This window comes from Rhinatrema bivittatum, chromosome 19 (assembly GCF_901001135.1).
Source record: "Rhinatrema bivittatum chromosome 19, aRhiBiv1.1, whole genome shotgun sequence".
Taxonomy (NCBI): Eukaryota; Metazoa; Chordata; class Amphibia; order Gymnophiona; family Rhinatrematidae; genus Rhinatrema; species Rhinatrema bivittatum.
The window spans coordinates 2,649,200-2,669,820 of record NC_042633.1 but is presented as its reverse complement, the minus strand read 5'-3'; the positions used below and the strand labels follow the sequence as shown (position 1 = coordinate 2,669,820).

The 20,621-nt window shown below is 46.1% G+C and overlaps 2 protein-coding genes across 5 annotated transcripts in view; one reads left to right on the top strand and one right to left on the bottom strand.

Annotated features, from left to right (window-relative positions):
* Positions 1 to 20,621, bottom strand: part of LOC115080205 (oocyte zinc finger protein XlCOF6-like) — a 256,083-nt gene that overhangs the window by 30,474 nt on the left and 204,988 nt on the right. The gene's annotated exons all lie outside the window — the stretch shown is intronic.
* The window catches only part of LOC115080206 (oocyte zinc finger protein XlCOF6-like), a 56,867-nt gene that overhangs the window by 11,273 nt on the left and 24,973 nt on the right, over positions 1 to 20,621 (top strand). Inside the window, 3 exon segments of the mRNA XM_029584334.1 lie at positions 3,673 to 3,750; positions 18,372 to 18,485; positions 18,644 to 18,757. Coding sequence (XP_029440194.1) covers positions 3,673 to 3,750; positions 18,372 to 18,485; positions 18,644 to 18,757 — 306 coding nt within the window.

Genomic DNA, 20,621 nt, shown 5'->3' with positions numbered 1-20,621 from the left:
CCGGTTATTGTCCCTTCGACTTCCGCTGGTTTGCGATTATCTGACGGTTTGGGTTCTATGGCCTCGATGCTTGCTTTGGTGCCCTGGGCCTTCGCCCATCTGCATCCGTTGCAATCAGCATTGCTTTCCTGCTGGAAGCCAGTGTCGGAAGAGTTCCATCTACCTTTGCCACTCCCAGCTCAAGCGAGAGCCAGTCTGCGCTGGTGGCTAGAGGCGGATCACTTAACGTGTGGAGTGTCTCTGCTAGTGCCCGACTGGACGGTGGTCACTACGGATGCCAGTCTCTCTGGCTGGGGAGCGGTCTGCCTGGGCAGGTCGGTGCAGGGCCGGTGGTCCTTGGCTCAATCTCAATGGTCCATCAATCGCCTGGAAACCAGAGCAGTAAGCCTGGCGCTGCAGTCCTTTCTCCCGCTGATTCGGGGACAGGCGGTCCAAATGTTGTCGGACAGTGCTACCACCGTGGCCTACATCAATCGCCAGGGCGGGATGAGAAGTCCGCTGGTGGCGGAGGAGGCGCAATGCTTGATGAGCTGGGCGGAGCGACATCTCAGCAGCATTGCGGCGTCTCACATCGCCGGAGTCGACAATGTTCAGGCGGACTTCCTCAGTCGTCATCACCTGGATCCCGGCGAATGGGAACTGGCGGAGGACACCTGTCGTTTCATCAGCGAAAGGTGGGGGAAGCCCCACATGGACCTGATGGCCACATTCCAGAACACGAAGGCCCCACAGTTTTACAGCCGAAGGCGGGAACGAGGAGCCGAGGGCGTCGACGCGTTGGTTCTGCCCTGGCCGACGGACGTGTTGCTGTATGTGTTCCCTCCGTGGCAGCTGATAGGCAAGGTGCTTCGGCGCATAGAGCTGCACTCGTCCACTGTGATCATGGTGGCGCCGGAGTGGCCGCGACACCCATGGTTCGCAGATCTCATCCAACTTTCGGTGGATGCTCCCCTTCGTCTTCAGGGGTTTGCGGAGCTCCTCCGTCAAGGCCCCGTTTGTTTGGAGGATGCGGATCACTTTTGTCTCGCGGCATGGCTTTTGAGAGGAAGTGTCTGAAGAGAAAGGGGTATTCGGATGTGGTGGTTTCCACGTTGCTGCAGGAAGCAGTCCATGTCCTTGGCTTATGTCCGGGTCTGGGCGGTCTTTGACGACTGGTGTGTAGAGCGTAGCCTGGATCCTATCTCGGCTTCCGTCTCCGATATCCTAGCGTTTCTTCAGGCTGGCCTTGTTAAGGGTCTGTCGTGTAGTACGTTACGGGTTCAGGTGGCGGCACTGGGATGCCTGAGGGGCAAGGTGCATGGGGTGTCTCTGGCACTACACCCGGATATAGCGCGTTTTCTTAGAGGGGCTAAGCATTTGCATCCTCCTTTGCGCCATCCTTGCCCAGGACTACTGGGTACTTTCCGTCTTGTGCTCGTCACCTTTTGAGCCCATCAAGCAGTCGACACTCAAGGATCTCACGTTGAAGACTGTGTTCCTCGTCGCGATCGCCTCAGCCAGGCGAGTATCGGAGTTACAGGCGTTGTCCTGTAGGGAACCGTTCCTGAGAATCTCGGAGTCAGGGGTTTCTTTGTGGACGGTTCCTTCTTTCTTACCAAAAGTTGTGTCGGTGTTTCATTTAAATCAATCAATTGATCTGCCTGCCTTCCCGGTTACCGACTTGTCGGATCCGAAATCCAGAGAACTGCGGAAGCTTGATGTGCGGAGGGTCCTCCTTCGCTACCTGGAAGTAACTAATCCTTTCAGGATTTCCGATTACCTCTTTGTTCTATTTTCAGGTCCGAGAAGAGGTGGGGCGGCTTCCCGGACTACAATCGCACCTTGGCTCAAGGAGGCCATCGGTTCGGCAAATGTGGTACGGGGTAAGCCGGTGCCCGTGGGTCTTAGGGCTCACTCTACCCGATCGCACGTGACTTCGTGGGCAGAGTCCTCGCAGGTCTCGCCTCAAGAGATTTGCAGGGCAGCTACCTGGAAGTCGCTGCACACTTTCACTAGGCATCGGTTGGATGTTCAGGCCATGGATTCTGGGGGTTTTGGAGAGAGAGTGCTCCGAGCGGGACTCTCTGCTTCCCACCCTCGGTAAGTTGGCTCTGGTACATCCCAGGTGTCCTGGACTGATCCTGGTACGTACAGGGAAAGGAAAATTAGTTTCTTACCTGATAATTTTCGTTCCTGTAGTACCAAGGATCAGTCCAGGATCCCACCCGTGTTTCTGAAGTAACGGAGAGTCCGCTCGCTATTTGATTGTTCACCTAATCTGATATATAATAGATATCCTCTGGTTTTCCTTGGTTCGCTTCTCCGGTTGAGGAGCCTTGTTCCCGATGGGGTTTTGAATCGGGCCCCGTTGGGGTTAGTTATTTAGCTTGTTCTACTTTGACATTACGTAAGACTGAGGGGCTGTGTGAGGCACGTGGCTATATGTAGCCAAGTCCGACAGATCTTGCTCTGTCTCCATCTACTGGTGCGGAGTCACAACCCAGGTGTCCTGGACTGATCCTTGGTACTACAGGAACGAAAATTATCAGGTAAGAAACTAATTTTCCTTTCTTACACCTTGAACATAAAAACACTCACCACACACAACCAACATTCACAATCAAAAATATTCAAACCACCGAGTTAGCAACAAAAGTTAGGGATCTAGGAGTAATAATTGACCCTGAGCTAAACATGAAACAACACATCTCAGAGAAAATAAAAGAAGGTTATGCAAAACTGATGATCCTAAGAAGACTAAAACCTCTATTAACGATTAACAATTTTCGCACAGTTCTACAAGCAATGATATTTGCTAGCACAGATTATTGTAACTCCCTGCTTTTAGGACTACCCCAATCTACAATTCGGCCTCTGCAAATATTGCAAAATTCCGCTGCCAGAGTTTTGACAGGCAAAAAAAGAGAGTGACCATATTACAGAAACACTTGCTGAACTCCACTGGCTTCCAACTGAACAAAGAATACAGTATAAAGCACTTTGTATAATCCATAAACTAATCCACGATGGTAAAGCCGACTGGCTTAACACGGCACTGCGCGTGCATGTACCACAAAGAAACCTGAGATCTGCAAATAAAGTTCTACTAACTGTCCCCTCTGTCAAATCAGCACATCTCACGCAAGTAAGGGAAAGAGCACTGTCACTGGCTGGTCCTGTACTCTGGAATACCATGCCACTCGAAATAAGACTACAGACAAATCTGAAATTATTCAAAACTAATCTGAAAACCTGGCTTTTTAAACAAGCATTTTATAAAGATAAAGAAAAGGAGAAAAATAGTTGAGCGATAAGGATGCACCAAGCTAGAAGTTTTTAGTAACCTACATAAGCACATTAATGTTAAAATCAAACTGCCTAATTTGTTCCTAACAATCAGGTTTAATTTACACACCTAGTTTATTATTTTACATTGTTACCGTACTATGATGGCACACGAGTAATTTGTAATCTATACCACCCATATTTCTCTTTATCGTGCCCTTCTGTAAACCGTTGTGATGGTATTTAACTTAACGACGGTATAGAAATATTTTTAAATAAAACAAATAAATAAATAAAATAAGTAAGTGCACTTAATGCTGAGAAAACCGATTGGCAGTTCAGGTTTTGCCTTTCTTAGGTCAATATCCCAGACTGTTTAAAAGCTGAAGGCACAATCTCATTCTCTAACAGGCAGCCGAGGTCCCAGTCCTGACCCTACAGCAGAGATCCTGAGAATGGGCGGGGAGGAGACGGAGACCAAGAGCGGTGAGCAAAATATTCCTTCCTAACACATCCCTTCCTGTGTGCTGTGGGGTATTTCACACTGACCTAAGTAAAAAGGTGAATAAAGATTCAATCACAAATCTTACACCATTTACTGCAGATTTTTAACGATCATTTCCTAAAGGAGACGGAGATAGATACTGAGGGGCCGCGGTCACTGCAGGGCTGTATGTAGGGTGAGGTCTCCCACCTGCTGGCAGGGGAGCACACATTTGTAACTCACTGTGTTTGCAATAAGTTAAAAAAATTGTCACCGAGAGTTTAAAATGCCGCTAGAGCCAATGCACCTGAATGTAAGGAGGAATGAGGACGTGGATCACCGCTTATGAGACTTCCTGTGTGATGCAGAATCCGCTTTCCATTTCGTAGGGGGGAGACTAAGATGTGGGTTTGTGCTTTCCTTCCCCGAGGAGAAGCTCCGTTACGTAATGTACTTTCGCCGCGGTCTGACCGGGGATCTGTGGGATAAATGGGAAGCCTACCTTAGGAGATAAGATGTGGGTTTGTGCTTTCCTTCCCCGAGGAGAAGCTCCGTTACGTAATGTACTTTCACTGCGGTCTGACCCGGGGTCTGTGGGATAAATGGGAAGCCTACCTTAGGAGATGAGATGTGGGTTTGTGCTTTCCTTCCCCGAGGAGAAGCTCCGTTACGTAATGTACTTTCACTGCGGTCTGACCCGGGATCTGTGGGATAAATGGGAAGCCTACCTTAGGAGATGAGATGTGGGTTTGTGCTTTCCTTCCCCGAGGAGAAGCTCCGTTACGTAATGTACTTTCACTGCGGTCTGACCCGGGGATCTGTGGGATAAATGGGAAGCCTACCTTAGGAGATAAGATGTGGGTTTGTGCTTTCCTTCCCCGAGGAGAAGCTCCGTTACGTAATGTACTTTCGCTGCGGTCTGACCCCTGCTAGTTTGCACGAGTTGGTACCTGGAGAGGGGGATTGATGTAGGGAGACTCTGCGGGGTTGCGAGGTACTTCCGTGCACGTACGGCAGGAGTGCCCCGAGTTTGGTGGGATTTTCGGATAAGATCCGTCAATCGATTTGTATAATAGAGAGGGGGCAAAAGGTATCAAAAGACCCCATTAATTCTGTTCCAGAGGACGCCTGTGTTGGAACGTGATAAATGGGAATTATTTGGAGTCGTTCTAGCAGCTTGATGTGAGGCGGCGAACTATTGGAGGGGGGCATTCAGAGGAAGAGAGGATATCAGTGGTTGGAAAAAGGGGCAATGTGTGAGAACATTTTATGGAGATAAGAAACAAATGGACGATTGTTTTTGAAACATTTTGGTGGCCGTAAAAAGCTTGGAAATCAAGAGGGTAAGCTTCAAGGTCCTCTTTTAGTTCAAAACATTAAAAGATTTTGTTTTGCCTACCTACCGGATAGACGTTAACCATTATTAGTGGATTAATGGTGAACAATCAACGACAAACCTTCTCCGCTGGAAAGAAATCAGTCGAACTAGGGGTCACGTAGTGAAACTCCACGGAGGACGACTCAGAGCCAACGTCAGGAAATATTTCTTCAGGGAGAGGGTGGTGGATGCCTGGAATGCCCTTCCGGAGGAGGTGGTGAAGGCAGAAACGGTGAAAGATTTCAGAGGGGCAAGGGATATAAGCACTGTGGGTCCCTAAAGGCTACAGGATGGGAATGAAGGAGAGAGTGCATGGGGGTAACTTGCTGGTGCGGCAGTCACTACCCGTAACCAATAAGCCTTCATCCTATTGAGGCAACTCCAGCATTGCTCTCTGCTTCAGTGGCAAGGGTTAAGGGGGAATTGGACTCAGACAGTAACCCACAAGGGCCCAGACTTTGATGGTCTGGGAAACTGATAAGTATGGGGGTGACCAGCACGGCGCAGCAGGGACTCCCATGGGAGGCTTGCTGGGCAGACTGGATGGACCGTTTGGTCCTTTTCTGCCGTCATTTCTATGTTTCTATGGATACTGGAAGGGGGAAGGGGTATAAAACTCACTGGTATTGATCTTATCTTAGTACTGGATGGATCTGTCATTTTTGTGAGATATATAAAATGGGGATTGGAGCTCCATTTCTGGTGCTACTGTAATTGACCTGTTTATTGATGGTCTTAAATTGCTTTAGTTGTTACCTAAGCTTCCAATAAAATTAATAATTACAAAAAAAATTATTACAGTAAATTGTGTAAGATTTGTGATTGAATCTTTATTCACCTTTTTAGTGTGGTCATTCTATGGGAATTGACCCCCAGTCTTTGGCTTATGAGAATTTCAAATGTTCCACATAGAAGGTGAATTTTAATGCTGGCTCTCAGTTAAATTCTCATTACTAAGTCATTAGAGTTCAGTTACTTTAAGCTGACAGGACTGAGGTTCAGGGACCAGGGTCCTGAATGAATCCCAGGTCTCCAGCAGGGCGTGGCAGAGTTTTTGGTGAGTGACTGCAATCAGAGTGAAGGGAATCAGAGCAGAGACTGGAGGTGAGGATGAGAGGCACAGAACCAGCAGGATGAGGTCAGACGTGGTCTGTTCCCCTCAGTTTATGGGGTGTTGCCCACCTGTACCTGTCTGCAAATGTTATTATTTGTGATAATTGTGGGTGGATCCTTGGGCCGGTGGCAGATGACCACGCCCTCGGGGATGGTCCCGAGAGAGACCACGGGTCAGGCTCAGAGGATGGAGACAGTCACACAGTAGTTCTTTTATTAAACAGTATAGTGAACCACCAGAGGTGGCAGTAGTGAGCTGGAAGAGCCCGGCTGGGCTGTAGTCCCTCAGGCACTGGAACAGGGATCCCAGGATGGCAGAGCTGTAGAGAAACTGAGATAGTGAGTAGGCAGAGTATGCAGAGTTCAGGAACAGAACCTTGCATGGTAACACTCACACAATAGTCTCTTAGAAGCAGCCCAGGAGCTGGAATGAAGTAGGCCCTCGAGGAGCAAGTACCTGGTTCCAGGGAAAGCTCTGAGAGAGAGATGGTAACTCACTGGTGTTGTAGGCAGCGGTGACTTCCTGGCAAAAGTTGTATTCGGTAGCAGGTCCGGGAACGTGGGCCCTCGAGGAGCGAGTACCGGTTGCAGACTGCGACCTGAAAAGCAAGAGAGAGAGCGAGGCCCCCGAGGAGCGGGTACCCCTGGTAAAGTCCGAGGAGGCAGAGTAGCAAGGTATGCGGAGAGCAAATCCCATCCGCAGCGATACCTGAAGGAAGCTAAACCTTTGCTAACTTGATTAGGTAGCAAAACGAGAGACCTTAAGTATCCGGTGAAGATGAAGTCATCTCAGGGGGACGCCCCTGAGGTTCATGCCACAGCTGGTACTTGAGTCGGGGTCGCGCGCGTGCCCTTAGGCTTCAGGAGAACATGGCGGAAGGCAGTGTCCAGCCAGTCCAGGGACGCCGGAGGAGGACTGCAATATGATGCCGCGGCAGCCAAACTTCCATCAACCAAAGAGGGAGTAGCAAAAGAGGTAAGGTGGACGGAGTGGAGACGTCGGGCAGTGACAGTCGCAACAGCAAGCAGCACCAGGCTCTTTTATATGTGATAGGGATCCACAGCCATGCTCATGCTGTACAGAGATCATACGGAATTAATCTCCCTAAATATGTCCCATTCCATTGCTGTAAGCTTAATGATCATACTCTCCTTTTATCCACCAGAAGGTGGATTCAGAAATAATAGTGAGAGGCAGAGAATGTGTGATGGGCAGCAGATGGAGGAATGGAAAGAGAGAGACCCCTCCAGAGACAGCCCAGGTCCTTCAGCTGAGTATGCAGGAGGAATCAGTAGAATAACATCACCCAGGGGGAAAGAAGTAGTCCAGAAAGGAGAGAGACCATATGCATGTTCTGAATGAGGAAGAAATTTCAACCTCTGCCCCAGTCTTGTGCAAACTCAGAGACTGAGTAAAGGAGAGAGACCATTTCAAAGTGCTGACATTCAGAATTGATTGAATGTGGGAACAAGTTCCCTGAGAGAACAAGTCACACATCTATCCAACAATATCACAGAAAGTAAAAAATATTTACAAGTACTGAAGAGGAGAAAAGAACTGCTACAAATACAAAACTTACAGCACATGGGAAAATTCAGCTAAAAAATAAACCAGTAACGTGCACTCGGTGTGAAAAATACTTTTTCTTCCGAGCTGAGCTGGAGCAACATGTAAAAGTTCACTCGGGGGAAAGACCATTTAGGTGCCCTGAATGGCAGGAGAGGTTTACTAAGAAGTCAGACCCAAGAGAGAATGAAAACATTCACAGCCAAGATAAACATTTAAAGTGTTCTGAATGTGAGAAACATTTCAGATATAGATCCTGGCTTACAGTTCATCAGAGAAGTCACAAAGGAGAGAATTAATTTACGTGTTCTGAACAGGATAAATGTTTCCCTCAGCAATCTAATCTTACAAATCAAAAAAGAGTTCTAACAGGGGAGAAACGATTTAAATGTTCTGAATGTGACAAATGTTTCATTCAGAAATCTTATCTTGAAAAGCACAGTAGAATGCACACTGGTGAGAAACCATTTAAATGTTCCGTTTGTAATAAATGTTTTAGTTTTAAAAAATCTTTGAGACAACACACAAGAATCTACACTGGAGAGAAACCATTTAAGTGTTCTGAATGTGAGAAATGTTTTGCTCAAATAGCTAGTCTTGATTGCCACAAAAGAGTTCATAGAGGTGAGAAACCTTTTAAATGTTCTGTTTGTAATAAATGTTTTAGTTTTAAAAAATCTTGGAGACAGCATACACAAATTCATACTGGTGAGAAACCATTTAAGTGTTCTGAATGTGGTAAATGTTTCAGTCTGAAATGTGTTTTAAGTAGACATGAAAGAATTCATGCGCGAGAAACCAATTAAATGTTCTGAATGTGACAAATGTTTCTTATTGATACTTGATCTTAACAAAACACACACAAATCCACATTGGCAACATACCATTTGAATGTTTTCACTGTGGTGAATGTTTTTCTCTTAAATCTAATCTTAATAACCACAAACAATTTCATACGGCTGAGAAACCATTTAATTGTTCTGATGAGAGAAATGTTTTATTCAAAGATTTTCCTTACTACTACACAAAAGAATCCATATAGATGAGAAACTAGTTAAATGTTCTGAATGTGACAAATGTTTCACTCATCCGTCTAGTCTTAAAAGCCACAAAAAAGTTCACGCTGATGAGAAACTATTTATCTGTTTTGTCTGTGGTAAATGTTTCAGTCGTATATGTGCTGTAAGGAAGCTTGAAAGTATCCACAGTGGCCTGATTTAGAGGAATTTCCAAGCACACCCTGATATGTTATCTGTGAAAATGACACCCGATGAACTTTAGGAGGAGTCTCTTTGGCACAATGACAAGGGCATTAACTGTAAATTTGAGAGACTGAGATCATGCCTAACCTAACCTGCTTTATGAATGATGTTGAGTCTTGTGAAGGTATGCACAAAATAAACCCATTTAGAGAAACTGCCCCATGCAACAGCATGAAATGAGCCACATGAAATGGAAAACATATAAATGCGCTACATAGTCACACAATAATGACGGTAGAAATGGACCAAATGGTCCATCCAGTCTGCCCAGCAAGCTTCTTACGGTACTATGTGCTGCGCCATGCAGCTTAGCCCCAAGTTTCTTTTAAGGGTAGCAACTGCTGCTCCGTGCAGTTATCCCCAAGCCTTAGGATAACCCATAAAAAAATGTACTGCTAGCATTTTCACTGAGGGAGGAGCCTTCTTGAAATTCAGACAGCGCTGCTGGACGAGCTTTGCTTATGGACATGGCTATAGAGCAGTCCTGTATTACTTCTCTTATGTCTGCACGTCAGTACCCCAGATACTAAAAGTCAGGGCTCGTGTCGATTGTCTGAATCCCATTTCACTTTCCTGCCCCCCCCCCCCCCCCCCCCATCAAAGCATAGAGCAAGTTGCAGTTAAATGAATTACATCAAGGTTTATTGGTTAAGGGTAGTAATTGCTGCTCCTTTTAGGTTATCCCCATGCTTATCAGTTCCCCAGAACATAAAAGTCGGGGCCTTTGGTTGCGATCTGAATCCCATTCTCCCTTTTCCTTGCCTTTGAAGCAGAGAGCAATGTTGAAGTTGCATCCAAAGCATCAAGGCTTATTGGTTAAGGGTAGTAACCGCCACACCAGCAAGTTACCCCCAGTTACCCCCATGCACTCTTTTCCTCACTTCCATCCTCGAGCCTTTAGGGATTCGCAGTGCTTATCCCTTGCCCCTCTGAAATCTTTCACTGTTTCTGTCTTCACCACCTCCTCCGGAAGGGCATTCCAGGCCTCCACCACCCTCTCCATGAAGAAATATTTCCTGACGTTGGCTCTGAGTCGTCCTCCCTGGAGTTTCACTACCTGACCCCTAGTTCTACTGATTTCTTTCCAAAGTGAAAAGTTTGTCGATTGTCTAACTGAAGTTAGACTGTTTGTATTTCCCAACCCTCCCACCCCTCGCTCATCCCTTAATTTATAGGCAGGTGCCACGTTCACAAAAAAAAAAAATCAACAAAAACTTTATTGAGAATTCGATCAGAACCCGGTAGGCCACTACCAGCACATAGTGAATTCACTAATACATTTAAAGGACGTTAGACACATTCCTACTCCCATAGCAACCTAAAACTTAACTAGGAACTGATCAAAATTGAGATGAAGGCAGCAGTCCAGCAGCAAGAGGGGGGGCTTCCCAGTCTTTTGCATCGAGTGTCACATGTATGATTTTTTACCCACCGGTGAGAAGTTGTACATGTGCATGCGATGCAAAGAGCTCCTGGCTCTCAGAGAACGAGTCCGATCTCTGGAGGCTAGAGTGGCAGACCTGGAGGAGCTGAGGCAGACAGAGAGGTATATAGATGAGACCTTCAGGGACATAGTAGTCAAGTCCCAACTTCAGACTGGCAGCCCTGGTGCTGCCTTGGAGGAAGAAGGTCTCATGATGGGAGAGCACCAACCAGGTGCAGCAGGAAAGGATTCTGTAGCAAGGACCTGCTCTCTAGGTGATGGATTGTCCTTTCGCACTGAGGATATCTCCCCAAGGCCTACTGCCCAGGAGGGAAGGGATAGGTCGGCCGTCATAGTTGGTGATTCGATTATTAGGAATGTAGATTGCTGGGTGGCTGGTGGGCATGAGGATCGCCTGGTAACATGCCTACCTGGTGCGAAGGTGGCGGACCTCACGCGTCACCTAGATAGGATTTTAGACAGTGCTGGGGAGGAGCCGGCTGTCGTGGTACATGTGGGCACCAACGACATAGGAAAATGTGGGAGGGAGGTTCTGGAAACCAAATTTAGGCTCTTAGGTAGAAAGCTTAAATCCAGAACCTCCAGGGTAGCATTCTCTGAAATGCTCCCTGTTCCACGCGCAGGTCACCAGAGGCACGCAGAGCTCCGGAGTCTCAATGCGTGGATGAGACGATGGTGCAAGGAAGAGGGATTCAGTTTTGTTAGGAACTGGGGAACCTTTTGGGGAAGGGGGAGTCTCTTCCGAAGGGATGGGCTCCACCTTAACCAGGGTGGAACCAGACTGCTGGCGCTAACCTTTAAAAAGGAGATAGAGCAGCTTTTAAACTACAACAAAGGGGAAAGCCGACAGTCGCTCAGCAGCGCATGGTTCGGAGAGAGGTATCTTTAAAGGATACTAATGATGCATTAGAATTAGGGCATCCCGACAGTGAGGTTCCAATAATAAGAAAAGCAGTCCATGTGCCTGTAACTAAAAACTCACCTGAGCTAAAAAATTCTAACTTATCCCTATCAATTAAAAAGCAGAATGAAAATACAAACAAAAAACAAACTTTGAAATGTTTGTATGCTAATGCCAGAAGTCTAAGAAGTAAGATGGGAGAATTAGAATGTATAGCAGTGAATGATGACATAGACTTAATTGGCATCTCAGAGACATGGTGGAAAGAGGGTAACCAATGGGACAGTGCTACACCGGGATACAAATTATATCGCAATGACAGAGAGAAGCACTCGGGAGGAGGTGTGGCGCTTTATGTCCGGGATGGCATAGAGTCCAACAGGATAAACAATAAACATCCTGCATGAGACTAAATACAAAATTGAATCTATATGGGTAGAAATCCCTTCTGTGTCAGGGAAGACTATAGTGATAGGGGTATACTACCGTCCACCTGGTCAAGATGGTGAGATGGACAGTGAAATGCTAAGAGAAATTAGGGAAGTTAACCAAATTGGTAGTGCAGTAATAATGGGAGACTTCAATTACCCCAATATTGACTGGGTAAATGTTTCATCGGGTCACGCTAGAGAGAGAACTTTCCTGGATGGAATAAATGATAGCTTTATGGAGCAATTGGTTCAGGAACCGACGAGAGAGGGAGCAATTTTAGATCTAATTCTCAGTGGAGCACAGGACTTGGTGAAAGAGGTAACGGTGGTGGGGCCGCTTGGCAATAGTGATCATAATATGATCAAATTTGATTTAATGACTGGAAGAAGAGCAGTGTGCAAATCCAAGGCTCTCGTGCTAAACTTTAAAAAGGGAAACTTTGATAAAATGAGAAAAATTGTTAGAAAAAAACTGAAAGGAGCAGCTAAAAAAGTAAAAAATGTCCAAGAGGCGTTGTCAATGTTAAAAAATACCATTCTAGAAGCACAATCCAGATGTATAGCACACATTAAGAAAGGTGGAAAGAAGGCAAAACGATTACCGGCATGGTTAAAAGGGGAGGTGAAAGAAGCTATTTTAGCCAAAAGATCTTCATTCAAAAATTGGAAGAAGGATCCAACAGAAGAAAATAGGATAAAGCATAAATATTGGCAAGTTAAATGTAAGACATTGATAAGACAGGTTAAGAGAGAATTTGAAAAGAAGTTGGCTGTAGAGGCAAAAACTCACAGTAAAAACTTTTTTAAATATATCCAAAGCAGAAAGCCTGTGAGGGAGTCAGTTGGACCGTTAGATGATCGAGGGGTTAAAGGGGCACTTAGAGAAGATAAGGCCATCGTGGAAAGATTAAATGATTTCTTTGCTTCGGTGTTTACTGAAGAGGATGTTGGGGAGGTACCCGTAATGGAGAAGGTTTTCATGGGTAATGATTCAGATGGACTGAATCAAATCACGGTGAACCTAGAAGATGTGGTAGGCTTGACTGACAAACTGAAGAGTAGTAAATCACCCGGACCGGATGGTATACACCCCAGAGTTCTGAAGGAACTAAAAAATGAAATTTCAGACCTATTAGTAAAAATTTGTAACTTATCATTAAAATCATCCATTGTACCTGAAGACTGGAGGATAGCAAATGTAACCCCAATATTTAAAAAGGGCTCCTGGGGTGATCCGGGAAACTACAGACCAGTTAGCCTGACTTCAGTGCCAGGAAAAATAGTGGAAAGTGTTCTAAACATCAAAATCACAGAACATATAGAAAGACATGGTTTAATGGAACAAACTCAGCATGGCTTTACCCAGGGCAAGTCTTGCCTCACAAATCTGCTTCACTTTTTTGAAGGAGTTAATAAACATGTGGATAAAGGTGAACCGGTAGATATAGTATACTTGGATTTTCAGAAGGCGTTTGACAAAGTTCCTCATGAGAGGCTTCTGGGAAAAGTAAAAAGTAATGAGATAGGTGGCGATGTCCTTTCGTGGATTGCAAACTGGCTAAAAGACAGGAAACAGAGAGTAGGATTAAATGGACAATTTTCTCAGTCAAAGGGAGTGGACAGTGGAGTGCCTCAGGGATCTGTATTGGGACCCTTACTTTTCAATATATTTATAAATGATCTGGAAAGAAATACAACGAGTGAGATAATCAAATTTGCAGATGACACAAAATTGTTCAGAGTAGTTAAATCACAAGCGGATTGTGATAAATTGCAGGAAGACCTTGTGAGACTGGAAAATTGGGCATCCAAATGGCAGATGAAATTTAATGTGGATAAGTGCAAGGTGATGCATATAGGGAAAAATAACCCATGCTATAATTACACAATGATAGGTTCCATATTAGGTGCTACAACCCAAGAAAGAGATCTAGGCGTCATAGTGGATAACACATTGAAATCGTCGGTTCAGTGTGCTGCGGCAGTCAAAAAAGCAAACAGAATGTTGGGAATTATTAGAAAGGGAATGGTGAATAAAATGGAAAATGTCATAATGCCTCTGTATCGCTCCATGGTGAGACCGCACCTTGAATACTGTGTACAATTCTGGTCGCCGCATCTCAAAAAAGATATAATTGCGATGGAGAAGGTACAGAGAAGGGCTACCAAAATGATAAGGGGAATGGAACTACTTCCCTATGAGGAAAGACTAAAGAGGTTAGGACTTTTCAGCTTGGAGAAGAGACGACTGAGGGGGGATATGATAGAGGTGTTTAAAATCATGAGAGGTCTAGAACGGATAGATGTGAATCGGTTATTTACTCTTTCGGATAGTAGAAAGACTAGGGGGCACTCCATGAAGTTAGCATGGGGCACATTTAAAACTAATCGGAGAAAGTTCTTTTTACTCAACGCACAATTAAACTCTGGAATTTGTTGCCAGAGGATGTGGTTAGTGCAGTTAGTATAGCTGTGTTTAAAAAAGAATTGGATAAATTCTTGGAGGAGAAGTCCATTACCTGCTATTAAGTTCACTTAAAGAATAGCCACTGCCATTAGCAATGGTAACATGGAATAGACTTAGTTTTTGGGTACTGCCAGGTTCTTATGGCCTGGATTGGCCACTGTTGGAAACAGGATGCTGGCTTGATGGACCCTTGGTCTGACCCAGTATGGCATTTTCTTATGTTCTTATGCATCATTAAAACCTCTCAGCTATCTGAAGCTCTGTATCCTATCTCCCTGCTCCTCCTCTCCTCCAGGTTTATACATATTTAGGTCCCTCAGCCTCTCCTCACAGGTCTTCTCATACAGGTCCCTCACCAATTTGGTCGCCCTTCTCTGGACCGCCTCCATCCTGTCTCTGTCTCCTCTGAGATGAGGTCTCCAGAACTGAACACAGTACTCCAGGTGAGGCCTCACTAAGGCCCTGTACAAGGGGAATATCACCTCCTTTTTCTTACTGGTTATTCCTCTCTCTGTGCAGCCCAGTTCGGCTCTTCTTGGTTGACTCTTGTAGTCATTAAATGGAGCATCTCTTGTCACTGTCCAGCAATAGTCTGCAAGCATCGATGGGCTTCGTTTGCCCTTATACCATTTTTCCATTGCGGCAGTGTCCTGGTGCAATCGCTCGCCATGCTTGTCGCTCGTTTCTCGCATTGGTAGAAAACATCTGGTTGAGCGTGCAAAAACCGTGTCTTTAGTGACGTTGCAGCCAAGGCGTTTGTATGCCTTGCGGAGGTTTTCCATCAACTCCTTGTAGTTCCCGCTAACTGGAAGCCTTTCCACGCCATCTTTTCCTTGCCACGCAATGCACGGTTGAATGCATCATCTTGAAGAAGTTCACGAATTTGAGTGCCAGCAGACACCTTCCTTTATCTTAGCTTCTCTTAACCTTGGACATTTTAGCACCGATGTTCTTGAAGGCTGCTTTAGTTTTCTCATGGCCTTGCTGTGCGCAAAACGCAAGCAATTTCCAACCCAGTCATAGACTTATTCCTAGATTCAAAGATGTATATTGGTCATTTCTGCTTTAATTCGAGATCCTTTCCCTTCTTAACTCCCTTCTCCTCCGCAGTTCCCAAGTCAAAGGTCGTATATACTGACCCAGTAGCGCCAATCCAACAATGTGAAGCCTCAGTTTTGCTCTTAGTGTCCCAGATTTCGGAAGCGTTTTGTCTGACCAGTGTTATTAACAAGGTATGTGGGAATAAATCTCTCCCATCATTAAAGGCAATATGTGTCATGAGAGAGCAGATAACATGCAATAATTAACACAAGTTTATTATGAATTATTCACTGCATCTCAACCAGTTTTACATAATATCCACGTAATCAGCAGATCCCAAGAGATGAGATAAATTATTACATAATGTAAATCTTAATATACATAACTACTCTATATCTCCCAATATAATTACCAACAAGATAAAACTCACATTCACTCCCACGCTTTCTTTCATATACCCATGTATACACACTCATTCATACAATAAAATAAAACAGATCATTAATACATCATTATATGCAATATAACTTATCATCAATATATGGAGTAGATGAGTGAGCAAGCTCACATCTTTCAAATGAGGAATTTGAAAATAATATACTTAGTAGAATTATCCCCAAATGAGTCAACAACAGTGTGCTTTATACAGGCAAAGGAACCTTTGTGTCACCTATGGATAGGCTTCTTCAGGGGACAAAATTAGCAAGTTCATCTGTAACTAACATCCATGGATACAAATATTGCAAATCATAATTATTAGCTCAGCAATGCTTTTCCTGTTGAAGCTTTTCACAAGCTTTCAAGGACTACATTTCTTCACACTACTTCAGAAATACTGAGGATTACCCATCCTGTCATCACCTAGCTGCCAATAAACAGCCTCATATGGTTCTATGGCAACATGGCTGCCCTACATAGGAACTTCAAAAGAACACTCCAGCCCAACCTGCTGGACAAAACACTTAACACCATCACCCTAGGTGTGAACAGAGACAATGGCTTCATGACTCACTACAGCTATCTATGAATTTCCTGTTCTTTCACACTTACCTCAGTTGTCAGTAGGCTGTACTAGAATGCTGTTAACCCTCTCTCCACACCATGTCCTGCCTAATCCAGTGCCTTCTCTTCTTTCTGTATCCTCTTCACCCCCCATCCCTATATATTAGCCATTGCTTGTACTACACTTCATGCATCTGACAAAAGCTCATGCTTCAATAAATTAGAAATATTTGTCAATGTGTGGTTCACAATTTTGTGGGCATTCGCTTATATGCAACCTCTGCAGTCAGCGTTGCTTTCCCGCTGGAATCCGTGGTCGGGGCAGTTTCACCTGGTGCTTCCTTTCGGGAGTTGGCCAGGTCCAGCCTCTCACGGTGACTTGTACGGGAGAAGTTGAGTCAAGGAGTGAACTTGGAGGTTCTGGACTGGAGAGCTGTTACCACAGACGCCAGTCTTTCTGGGTGGGGAGCAGGACCGGTCTGTTCAGGATCTGTGGTCGGCAGAGGAAGTGTTGTGGTCCATCAGCCACTTAGAAACGAGGGCAGTGAGAGGGGCATAGCAGGTGTTTCTGCCTCTGAGGGACAAGCCTGTGAGAGTCCTGTCAGACGATGCAACGATGGAGGCTCACATCAACCGACGGGATGGACCCAAGAGTCGGGCGGTAGCTCAGGCAGCCAGGAGTTGTCCCTCTGGGTGGAGCAGCATCTGGCGCTGTCAGCGGCTTCTCGCATAGCGAAAATGGACAATGTGCGAGCGGATTTCCTTGGCAGTCAGCAGTTGGAACCCGGAGAGTGGCAACTCTCAGAGGAGGCAGTGACCTGGTTCAGACAATGGGGAAAATGTGGTTTGGGACATCCCTACTGTAATTTGGAAAGAGCTTGCCGTGAAATGCAGGGTGCCCAACAGTTTGGTGAGGCCTGGCACGGGGTGGGGCCTATCGGTGGCCGGATCCAGATCCCCTCGGATTCCTTCCTGTAATTGCAGGAGAGCCTGAGAGCTGAGGCGATGCCTGCAAACCACGTAGTCCTCTGGCGTGCCCAGCAAGGATGTCCGTGGAGGAAAGACGCGCTCCCTGTATCTCCTGCGCGCCGGTCACCCTGTCGGGCCCACGCACTTCCCTAGGAGGGCTTGGAACTGGCCTGGCCTGTTCTTGAGGTTGTTGTGGTCCCAGTTGAACTTGTCCACGGCGAGTCTGCCAACGCATCCAGTATGCTGCAACAGTTACACTGGCCACGAGCATAATGGTTTGGGAAGGTAAACCTGGTGAAATAGGTGTTTTTTATTGGGCCGGGAAGTCCTGGTGGGTGTGGCCATTTTGATTTCTTGTTTTTATCGAGATAAATACTTTCTTCACCGTACCACAAAGAAAAAAAAGGCGTAGTTATTTCCCGTGTTAAATCCCGCGATAGTATGCGTTACCAATTCGCACACCGCGCTAGCAGACTCCCATTTCCTCTGCCCAAACTCCTCCCACTGGAATACCGATTTTCACGTTGCATACGCATTTTGCGATGCGGTATTTGTCTCGCGTGATAAGGGCCCTAACGCGAAATGATAAATGACCCTGTTAGATTGTAAGCCCTCTGGGGATAGGGAAATACTACAGTACCTGCATGTAATCTGCGTCGAAGTGCCGAAAAGCAGAATTAAAAAAAATATGTAAATAAAGAGAACTCTTTCTCAGATGCTCCTAATAAGAAGCTGGGATGCCCCCTATCTAGGAAGGCTCCTGCTGGCAGAGAGCACTGGCACCTGCAATGCCTCCAGCTAGGAGGGTCAGGAATAGAAATGACTGCACCAGAAACCCTCCAAGGTTTAACCTTAATCAAGTGTCAGCCTCAACTGTCTCTACACTCACACACTCACACTCTCTCTCTCTCTCACTCACACTCTCTCACACTCACACTCTCTCACTCTCTCATACTCACACATCCCTCCCTCACAGCAAGAAACAGATGAAAGCTCCCAGGGCTGAACAAAAAAAATTTAAATGCAATTTTGCTATCTTTATTGACAGGTTGTTCAATTCTTAATCCCGATGTTGTATTCAAGATTAAGAAGGAAGATGAGAAATATTTCCCTCAGCACTGGGAGCTGGAGGGGAAAGAAACCATGGAGGACCCCAGCATCAGTAAGTAAATGTTCTGGATTTAAAGGGCTCTGCATTTTCAGATCACAGGAGATGGGGCATTTAACATCAAACATTTGGAGACTTTAAATCCATTTCCTAATATAATATTAGCAGGTCCTGGGTGAATCCTCCTAGACTCGTTTGTTTTCTCATCCCAGGCCTTCCGATTGTAACGTCTGTGTTCTCACTGAGCGTTAAACAAGAGGAAGATCTGCCCTTCCTGGATCCTCCTGAATCAGAGATGACTGAAGGGATTCACCCTCCTGTAACAGGCAAGTATCAGATTCCTCCCGGGCGTCTGTACTAAGGTCAGGCGGTGCCAGTTAGGAATTCAGCACCAGGAGGGTAAGAGGCCCTCACTCTCTCTCTCGTTATCTGTTTCCCTAATGTGACTGAGGGGCACCTGACAGGGTTCTGGGGCTGGGGGTGTTGCAGGAGATACACGGGGGAGCATGGCCAGTGAGCAGGGAGGGATTTAGGCAGACATTGAGTGCTGGTGCCAGGCCGCCCTTCCTGCTCCGGGGAATAGTTTGCAGTGCACGCTGCAGGAGATGCCATCAAATCATGGGGAACACAGCGTACACAAGTGTGTGCCCCTCACAGCTCCCCCTCCCGCACTCAGTGAGATGAAATCACATTGGTACCAGCACTCCAGCAAGCGCTGCGCTTACAGGACTGGGTGCAGAAACCGAATCTGGACTGGACAGTGGGGCCCATCCAGTCTGTCCAGTTTATCTCCTGTGGCCACAGATCCCAGTTCATGGATGCTCAGTGCTGACCGCTCCAGCCGTCTGGGAAGCCTGATCCAGTGATCCCAGTTCTGTTTGGGAATAACCAGGACTGCTCCATGCAGGTCAGCCCAGCTTTCCTGGAAGCCAGTGTCAGCCGTGCTACCACTCCCGGCCCCTCGGCTTGTATTCTCCCCTCGTCTTCCCTCTAAATTTCCATACGACTGGAAGTGGAGGAGCCAGGGAGAATCAGATTTCTGAAATGTGGCACTGGATAAAAAAACATCTGGTTTAACAAAAATACTCTTTGAGGTAGAAATGTTCAGCATGTTTTTGCAATAGCAGTATCCACACCAGATTATTTTGTAGATCCTGAGGAATGAAGTCACCCACCTCGGTGTTAAAATGATCAGGATTCTGTTACATGGGATTTCTGATGATGATCAGCACAGCAGCACCCTCCTTTCTTAGTGCTGCACTGGTGGCAGTGTCTATGAACACAGCATAATCCTGAGCTCACTTGCACTGATAATACAGGCTCTGGGGTAACTTTTCTACATATTGTAACCATCTTTTCCCATAACAGGCTCCCCCAGTGTCCCCCCTGACATTTTAATCCGAATTAAGCAAGAAGGATGTGGGACTGAGCCGAGTTCCCTGTACGTACCAGGATCAGTCCAGACTGCTGGGTTATGCCTCCCGTCCAGCAGATGGAGTCAGAGAAAAGCTGAAAAGCACCCCCTAGATATACCGGTGTGCTACCTGCGATCCCTCAGTATTTTCTCTGACTCCAGCAGATAGAGAGGCATTATCTGCGGTCCTGATCCTTTTAAAAAAAAAAAAAAGGTTTATTTATTCAGGTTTGGTTTTATTGTTCTTGTAATAGATCAATTGGTTCTTTCCTTTTATAAAAAAAAAAAAAAGGGAGATTAATAGATATAGTTATCAGGGATTTCGTTACGTTATTCTTCGGTCGTCAGTGTTATCAGCGGCGAGAAGACAGGATTGCAGGCAGGCTGGCAGGGCATAGCCCTCCGATACATTTCCCGGTGCTAAACCGTCCCTGTGGACAAGGGGGAGAGTTTACCGGTGGGCCGGTCTCCCCCCCCCCCCCCCCCCCTGCATTTGCTGTTTTTCCAGAGGTTCTCCTCTGAAGGGGGCTTACTTTTTTGCACGGCCTAGTTTAAAAAAAAAAACAAAAAAGTTGACGTGAACGGAGTGAAGTGCAGTGCTTGAGGACAGCGAAAGGCCTGTTGGTGGCAGGCAGCGAGTCCCTGTTTCCAGCCCCGGCCTGCCTTATTTAAGTTCCGGGACTCCGGAGGGGGTGGCTAGTCCACCCAGCGTGGCGATTCTCCCGGCAGTGTTTTGGCGCGAATTTTCGTGCTGTATTCGGACCCGATTGTCATGC